This window comes from Sus scrofa, chromosome 2, assembly GCF_000003025.6.
Source record: "Sus scrofa isolate TJ Tabasco breed Duroc chromosome 2, Sscrofa11.1, whole genome shotgun sequence".
Classification (NCBI taxonomy): domain Eukaryota; kingdom Metazoa; phylum Chordata; class Mammalia; order Artiodactyla; family Suidae; genus Sus; species Sus scrofa.
This window is the reverse complement of record NC_010444.4, coordinates 15,305,716-15,314,799: the sequence shown is the minus strand read 5'-3', so window position 1 is coordinate 15,314,799 and position 9,084 is coordinate 15,305,716. Positions and strand designations below refer to the sequence as shown.

The 9,084-nt window shown below is 45.0% G+C and overlaps 1 protein-coding gene across 50 annotated transcripts in view; it reads left to right on the top strand.

Moving 5' to 3' along the window:
- MADD (MAP kinase activating death domain) overlaps window positions 1-9,084 on the top strand; it is a 44,677-nt gene that overhangs the window by 660 nt on the left and 34,933 nt on the right. For 49 of the 50 annotated variants that reach the window (XR_002342040.1, XR_002342038.1, XR_002342041.1 and 46 more), the window contains exons 2-7: window positions 3,069-3,211; window positions 4,254-4,850; window positions 5,259-5,562; window positions 6,086-6,217; window positions 6,648-6,761; window positions 7,745-7,825. Coding sequence is in view for 43 of the 50 variants with exons in the window: in XM_021085176.1 (XP_020940835.1) it covers window positions 3,150-3,211; window positions 4,254-4,850; window positions 5,259-5,562; window positions 6,086-6,217; window positions 6,648-6,761; window positions 7,745-7,825 (1,290 nt within the window). In the remaining 7 variants the exon portion in view is untranslated. Of the gene's footprint in view, window positions 1-3,066; window positions 3,212-4,253; window positions 4,851-5,258; window positions 5,563-6,085; window positions 6,218-6,647; window positions 6,762-7,744; window positions 7,826-9,084 lie in introns of those variants that run through there. The other variant, XM_021085200.1, reaches the window with a different exon arrangement.

Here is a 9,084-nt window from a genome sequence, read left to right as displayed (position 1 = left end):
CCCCAAGGTTGTGTGAGGGGGCGTGGGGTCTCGAGAGAGAGCAGCGGTCTGTAGGAAGGGGGTAGGACAAGGGGTGGGGGCCAAAGGGGTTCCAGCTGCGAACCTGGGCGCAGCTTGCGGCTGCGGGGCTAGATTCCTGCGAGGCTGGCGGGCGGCCCTGGTTCCGGGGCGGGTGCGGGGGAGAACTGTCCAGCAGGTGAGGGGGCGGGCAGAGCTGTCCTGTCCGGGGGCTAAACACATGGCGCGCGTGTGTACGTGTGTCTGTGTCTGTGCGTGAGTGTGTGTGTGTGCGCGCGCGCGTTCCCCATTTTTGGTTAGAATTTGAATAAACACTTTGGCTTCTTAAATTTTCTTTTTTTTTTTTTTTAATTTGGTGTTTCAAAATTGGCTTGTTGGGGAGTGGAGACCCCGTTCAGTCTTTCCTGAAACTGATTGTCTCCCCATCCTCGTGCATCTTTAGACTCATCCTTCTTTCCCTGCCTTCCCTACTTCCCCAACCCTGCCTATTGCTGCCTCCTTGCTCTCATTCTTCCCCACGTTGGACCAGTCTGTGCTGATGCGCTTGCAAGGTCACTGCCTGGGGAGGAGGAGGGGAGAGAGCCTCTTATTGTGCTCACGTCAGCAGATGTCCTATCACTCTCTGGTTCTTGTGGTTTTACTGTGACATCCTGCCAAAATGAGGGACGAATCCAAAGGGCTGGTTAACATGGCCATTTGTAAGCTGAAAAGACAAGATAGCTTAAAGGTCTGTGGATTCTAAATCTGCGTGTGGATGGTGTTGGGTGGTAATTGTGTAGGACTTCAGCGGATAGGTATGAGTCTTGAGCTTGATGCCTTTGGAATATAGGAGCTGGGAATGAGGGGCTGCCCGTTAGTAAATATGGTTGAGGCAAGAGGCGGAGTCTGAGTCTGGGTGGATGTGAAGACAGTGTGAGTATAGGTAGTGTTAAGAGGATTTAGAGTCTTTGTGAAGAGGGGAGCGAATGGGAAGAAAAGCCTTATCTCTGCAGTTTGAATAACTAAAGGCAGTAGCTGTTGAGATAGAACGGAGGCTAAAAATCCATCCTATCATTAGTGGCTAGAATAGTCACAAGATCTCAGGGTCCTTGTTTGTGACTTGTTTGTGGAGGGAGACAGCATTGTAGAGCATGATAATGATTTGTTTTATCAAATGATTCTCAAGGAAAGAGGGACTGGGATCCCAAGGATAGAGGCCTGATCCCTGATATATTAGTAGAAGATGCTTCAGGTGTGATCTTTGAGATTTTAGCTGGAAAGGGCTCCTGGTTTTCAATGTAAACGTAGATTTCAAGACTTAACCTTGTGCTCTGGTCCTGTAAATTGTTTCATTTTAAGATACTTTGGCTCTCACTATGCATTTTACACATAATTCTTTATAAAGTATGCTTTTACCCATCTCCCATTTCATTTTTTTCATTTTCCTCCACTTTTTCTGCTTGGGAGGAACTGGATTCTGCTCTATAACAGGGCCTTACATTCTGCAGAATGCTCAAGATTCTGTGGCAGTGGAGAGAACCAAAGAGCTTTTGGGGTGGTGGTGATGCCTAAAAATGAATATATAGCAAGATTGGGAACTTGGTTTTGGTTGTGTAGAAAGGTGATATGTCTATGAAAATCCAGAATTAGGACCAAGTGCAAACTAAAAGCAAATGGGGGAGAAGATAACCTCATAATAATAGCTGTCAATGGAAGAGGTATCTCCAGATTCAAGGAGAATGAATTATTATGGGCATTGGCCAACTCTGGAGTAGCAGCTGCTAGCACTGTGCGGTCACCAAGCAGGGGAGGGGCCGTGGCTCTGCTATATATAGTCCTAGAGCCAGAGTTGCTATGGAGATAAAACTAAATCCTATTACCTGCAGGTCCTCTATTGGGAGCAAGGGAAAGGAAGAGTATTTTGAAATTTTGAAAGGTGTTGTAAATAGGTCTTTTTTTATTATTAAGTATGAGAGGGGGGAAAAAAAGATGGAACTTCTACTCATCTAAGTCAAATAGAGCCTTAAGCATACAGAGAGTGTGTACACTGTATGTATGGGAGTGCACACAACAGCAAAGGAGGAAGTGGTGTGTGTAGTGAACAAGGTCTTAGTGTGGCCGCATGCAGAGCACAGAGCTGGGATCTTGGAAGCGCTGAAAGTAGCCTTGTCATGGAGTGAAACATTTTATTTAGAGAAGTGTATGGAGACCCAAAAGGAAATAGATTATAGTTAAGACCATGTAAGCTTTTCTGAATTTTTGGACTGTGGTCCTCTGAGCACCTCTCCCTGTCCTTGCAGAAATCCTGTTATTTCTGCATCTAATTCTTAATCTCTGTAAGATGTAGAAGGACAAGGCCTCTGTCTATTTTGTATTACGATTCCAATCTTGGGACCAGAATAGAGGCGGAAGACTAATTCAGCACCAAGGGCAGAGCTAGTAGCATTAGCCATTGGACCCCTTTCTTGCCTGAAGAGGGTAGAAAAATGGTTTAGATGAAGCAATTGGGGCATAGATATTCCTTATTTGAGTTTGCATGGGGAAGAGTAGCCAGCCATTGTTATTGTCTGAGTGCAATTAACTATAGGGTCAATATGGTAGTTTCATATTAAGCTGAATGCAAAATGTTGGAACAGAGAATAATTAGGTTTCCACCTAGAGCTAGGAGTGTAGATTAGTGCTGTTTAGAGAGTCTGGTTTGATCCTGATGCACCCTGGAGCAGTCCTGAAAGTGACTTAATTTTTGTTATCATAATAACTGAGTCCAGATTAGACTGACTGGACTTGTTTTTCAGAAACAGCCCCAGGGGTGAGGCTGGAAATGAGCTGGTTTGCAGGGATGGAGAGGTGAGCCATTACTTATCCCACTTCTTGACATTTGACTCTGTGAGCTCTTAAGCCTGGACGGAGCTCTAGGCTAGGAAAAGTGTCATGTTCTCCTATCTTTAGTACGAAAATGGAAGATCTTCTGACCTATGTCCCTGGCCGAGATAAAGCTGAGAGGGATAAGTTCCTTAAGCATGGCAATGGATCTTATCAGTACTTTTTTCCTATCAAACTTGGATTTTCAGATATCAGAATTCCTCCTGGGAAGATCGACTCTGCGCTTGGTGCCTTGAGGTTTCTCTGAGATGAACTGATGTATTGGAACCATGGTGCAAAAGAAGAAGTTCTGTCCTCGGTTACTTGACTATCTAGTGATCGTAGGGGCCAGGTGACCAAGAAATGACTGATTTTTGCTTGTTATCTGGGATAGCCATAGAATCTGTAATGATTTCCCGTCCCCATTTCCATGTTGCCTTGCATATCTTATTCTTCCCCTGTTTTACCCTGATGGGAACCTTGCTGCCAGTAGTGAAAACAAAACAGGTGGAATGAGTGTATTGGTCTGGAGCAGCAGGGACAGCAAAACTCTGCTCTGTTTTTTTGACTGTTGTTGTTGCCTTTTTAGGGCCACACCCACGGCACATGGAGGTTCCCAGGCTAGGGGACGAATCAGAGCTACATCTACTGGCCTATGCCATAGCCCACAGCAGCACAGGATCTGAGCTGCATCTGTGACCTACACCACAGCTCACAGCAATGCTGGATCCTTAACCCACTGAGCAAGGCCAGGGATCGAACCCACATCCTCATGGATATTCATCAGATTCATTTCCTCTGGGCCACAATGGGAACTCCTGCAAAACTCTGCTCTTAACTAACATGTTTGTGATTTTGAGCAAATATATTCTATAATAAACCATAATGGAAGAGAATATTTGAAAAGAATGTGTGTATATATATACATGTATATATGTTTATATATATAAAATGAATCACTTTGCTGTGTAGCAGAAATTAATACAATGTTGTTAATTGGCTATACTTCAATAATATGTAGGTGTGAGTGTATATATATATATATATATATATTACCTTAATAATATTATCTTATTTTGTAAGAAGGAAAAGTGCATTGTGTTTCTCTATTTACATATGCCCTTTTGGGAATTCATGAGCTAACATACCTTGAAAGGTGCTAGTCATCTTAAGGTGTTAGTGATGATTTTACTGCCATTTTCCTTTCATCTCAGGATAGGCGTCTTCATGGCAGCCTACCAGCTAAGTGTGGCAAACAGCGCCTGTGTTTTCCAAGGTCTTGCAGCTAGCTTACTTTATCTGAAAAAGCATTTTGAACTTTATTTCTCGGCTGTGGTTAAAACATGAAAGCCTTCCTATCCCCTTAGGCTGCTGAATTTGTGTATGTTCTCTAGGCACCCAAGCAGTGATAGTGTGGCCCAGACTCCGGAATTGCTACGGCGATACCCATTAGAGGATCACCCTGAGTTTCCCCTGCCCCCGGATGTCGTGTTCTTCTGCCAGCCAGAGGGCTGTTTGAGTGTGCGGCAGCGGCGCATGAGCCTGCGGGACGACACCTCTTTTGTCTTCACCCTCACCGACAAGGACACTGGAGTCACGCGTTATGGCATCTGTGTTAACTTCTACCGCTCCTTCCAAAAGCGGGTGCCTAAGGAAAAGGGGGAGGCTGGGGCAGGGTCCCGTGGGAAGGAAGGACCCCGGGCCACCTGCGTCTCAGAAGAGGTTAGCACTGAGAGCTCAGAGAGTGGCTCGACCCTGCAGCCTCCCAGTGCCGACTCGACCCCAGATGTGAACCAGTCCCCTCGGGGCAAGCGCCGGGCCAAGGCGGGGAGCCGGTCCCGCAACAGCACTCTGACATCCCTGTGTGTGCTCAGCCACTACCCCTTCTTCTCCACCTTCCGGGAGTGTCTGTACACCCTCAAACGTCTGGTGGACTGCTGTAGCGAGAGGCTGCTGGGCAAGAAACTGGGCCTCCCTCGAGGCATACAAAGGTGCAGTTTGCTGCTGACACTCAGAAGGGGGGGTGGCATTCAGAGTTGAGGTATAGTTGACTTGGGAGGGCCTTGTGAACTGTCCTCTAAAGCCTGAGGTCCTTCAACCTACTTAAGTGTGTTATGTTAGTCCTTGCTAAGGAACACTGCTGCAGCATTAGACCTCCTGTAATCAGGTTTGGGGTGATGCTGAAGAATTTGGTGTTTCATGGTGGGCAGGACAGTAAGTCCTGCTGTGTGTATGTTTTTGCACTTGTTCTTGCCCTTGTGTGTACTCTGTGGTCCTAGCTGAGCCTGAAGGGTGAGCTTCTCCACTTGCAGTCATTATACCCTCTATGGTGCTTTGGGTTGCAGTGGGGTACCAGCTTCTAGTGCTTATGTGTCTGTTTCCTGCTCTGTGCTCCTCAGGGACACGATGTGGCGCATCTTCACTGGATCGTTGTTAGTGGAGGAGAAGTCAAGTGCCCTTCTGCATGACCTTCGAGAGATCGAGGCCTGGATCTATCGCTTGCTGCGTTCCCCAGTACCCATCTCTGGGCAGAAGCGAGTGGACATTGAGGTCCTGCCCCAGGAGCTCCAGCAAGCTCTGACCTTTGCTCTTCCAGACCCCTCTCGATTCACCCTAGTGGATTTCCCACTGCACCTCCCCTTGGAACTTCTGGGTGTGGATGCCTGTCTTCAGGTGCTAACCTGCATCCTGCTAGAGCACAAGGTGAGAGGGCCAACTTTCTAGACTGTTCTAGGGAAGGGGCTTTGAAATATGGCAGAGGCTAGATCATGAGCTCTTTGAGGGCAGGGACTACATCTTTTTTATCATTTTGTTTCCAGGAGATAACACAATACCAGGTATACAGTAGGTACTCATTGGGTGTGGGTTAAATTAAGGCCCTGGTATCTTGGAGGGATGTTCAGAGGGCTTGACATTCAGTTGAATTATCATTAACTATCCCAGTCTAATTCTCTGGAAATTTCAGTAGTTCTTTTGTAATGGGTGATCCTGAGATTTGAGGGTATGAGAACTAGGACGGTAAAGGAGTGATTCAAGCGGGGATTATTACAGTGCTTGTGTTGGGAGGTGGCAGGCAGGGTGGGGCGAGGGACAGTGATAATTGCGGAAACTAAGCTCCCGGAGCCGTGGGTGGGCATGGCAAAATAGAAATTGTAGTGTTGGGAGCTGTTTTCTCATAAACTTGATTTATCCTGTTGAATGATTCTTATGGTATGGCTTATGGCAGGTGGTGCTACAGTCCCGAGACTACAATGCACTCTCCATGTCTGTGATGGCATTTGTGGCAATGATCTACCCTTTAGAGTATATGTTTCCCGTTATCCCACTGCTGCCCACCTGCATGGCATCAGCAGAACAGGTGAGTCGCAAGGTGTCTTGTGGCTTTGTCACCTCTGTTCCAACTCTGTCCAGCTCTAAGGGAGAAGGCTCAATGCCCAAAGAAGTTGTAAATCAGTCTTGGTCCTGAATTCCTTATTGTTACTTACTTGTCTGCAAAATCTGACCTAACTTGAACTGATCTGGTGAAGCTATGCTATTGATGTTTTTTATTTTTCACAGTTATTGTTAATGACTATAAGCTATTGGCTACACCACTGCAGGTGCTACATAATGTATAGAGTATGCACTGTTACCTTTCTAAAATTTGAAAAATTGTGAATTTTGAAACACATTTACCTTTGAGAATTTTGGAAAAGGGAATGTGGACCTGTGTTTTCCTTATCTGGAAAAATCCCGACTCAATAAATGGTCACAGTAGATTTTGGTTTTCTTTCTTATCTTTTCCACAGCTGCTGTTGGCTCCAACACCATACATCATCGGGGTCCCTGCCAGCTTCTTCCTCTACAAACTGGACTTCAAAATGCCTGATGATGTGTGGCTAGTGGATCTGGACAGCAACAGGGTGAGGCTTCTGGCTGAGGCATTGTAGGGTCTAGAATAGAGTTGTGTTCTCTTTTACTAGCTTATTGCTAGGAAGGTCCTGAGTCTGTGGGTGATTGCTCTTGTGAGACTCATTGAAACAACTTTTTAAAAAAATGCTACTTGTAGGAGTTCCCGTCGTGGCTCAGTGGTTAATGAATCTGACTAAGAACCATGAGGTTGTGGGTTCGATCCCTGGCCTTGCTCAGTGGGTTAAGGATCCGGCGTTGCCATGAGCTGTGGTGCAGGTTGCAGATGCAGCTTGGATCCCACATTGCTGTGGCTCTGGCATAGGCTTGGCAGCTACAGCTCCGATTAGACCCCTAACCTGGGAACCTCCATATGCCGCGGGTACGGCCCTAGAAAAGGCAAAAAGACCAAAAAAAAAAAAAAAAAGCTACTTTTACTTTATTGGCTTAATAGGCCCTGGGCTAGGATTCAAAAGAATTACAAGGTTTAGTTTTGCCAGAGTTTATGTGCTTCCCCGAATCTTCCCAGAGCAGTAGGACAGTTGTGGTTGCAGAGCTGTTCATATGGTGTCGGTCAGCTAATGGTTTTCTGGGAGTGCAGGTTCTAGTAAGAAACTGTCTTTCAGTGCATGCTTTAAAAAATATCTATTAACATTCTGCAATGTGAGTACATTCGAACTTCAGTAAGTAGCCCTTGTAAATGTTCATTGTAAAACTTTAGAATATGCAAATAAGTATAAATTAGTAAATAAAAAGCATAATCCTATTGTCTAGAGGAGTCACCAATAATGTTTAGGTGTACTGTTTCCTTTCGGGGTATATGTCACATACATGTGTATATGTGTATCTTGTATATGTGTGTATATGGTATATGTATTTGTATGTATATAATAATACTTTGTAGATATAACTTCTATTCTTGTTACTTACCCTTATATAAGAGAAACTCCAGAGCAAATAATTCTGGGGTCGTGCCTTTTATCTTTTTTTGGTGCAGGTGATTGCCCCCACCAATGCAGAAGTGCTACCTATCCTGCCAGAACCAGAATCATTAGAGTTGAAAAAACACTTAAAACAGGTGGGTGAAGAGTGAAGAAAAGAAAGGAGAGCAGTAGCAGCTGTAGGACTGCTTTAGGCTGACAGCTTTTGAAGGAGCCAGTTTCCTTTCAGACTTCAAGTGAAGTAGATTTTCTTAGCCTTGGATGAGCTTAAGAAGAGGTATATCTTATTTCTGGGTGGCAGGGTGAATCTTAAAAAGGGCTTTTTAGGTTCCTTTTTTTAAAATTTTTTATTTATTTTTATTTATTTATTTTTTTTTGTCTTTTTGCTATTTCTTGGGCTGCTCCAGCAGCATATGGAGGTTCCCAGGCTAGGGGTCCAGTTGGAGCTGTAGATACCGGCCTACACCAGAGCCACAGCAACACGCAGTCGGAGCTGTAGACACCGGTCTACACCAGAGCCACAGCAACGCGGGATTCGAGCTGCGTCTGCAACCTACATCACAGCTCATGGCAACGCCGGATCGTTAACCCACTGAGCAAGGGCGGGGACCGAACCTGCAACATCATGGTTCATAGTCGGATTCGTTAACCACTGCGCCACGACAGGAACTCCTTATTTCCTTTTAATTCACTGTGTTCCCTCCCACCTTCTAATGCTCGATCATAATGCTGTATGAAACAACCCATTCACTTTCTGTTTCTTGTCCCGTCTGGCATTCTTTCTGGCCTTGGAGCATTCTCTCAGTCTTTATAAGGAGGGACTTGATAGTTTGGACAGTCTGGCTCCCTTTATATTTTCTTCTTGAATTGATCTCTGATCCCCATAGAATCCTTTCTTCAAAAATTCCTTTGAGTAAACCTTAATGCGTTTTTCATTTATTGATTTTCTTCTCCTGCATGCCGAACACAGTACCTGAAGGTAAAACATGACGAGACCCTGTGCCTCTGCCCTGTCATATGTGTTATGTAAAACCACCTGTAGCTAGCTCTGTATTTCTTTGTAGGAATCCCTAAATTTAAAAGGTCTTCAGGAATCTCTCTTTGTGTTGTCTCAGTTACTTAGAAGTATCTCAAGGTGAGATCTGTCTGGACATAAATGGGTCACTTTGTATTATCCCTCTCACTCTTACTTGCTTCATCACTGCTGATGTAATATGGTATCTTGTTACTGCAGAGTCTGGTGAGGATTGCAAGTTTAGAAAGTTCTCTAGCTGTCTTCCTTTGCTGTTTTCATTCTCGATGATCGCTTTAATGTGACTAATGAAATGGAGAGGTTGACACATGGAATTGTACTTTAAGTATTTGTGGGAGCTGAGGTCTTTGGGTTCACTGATCC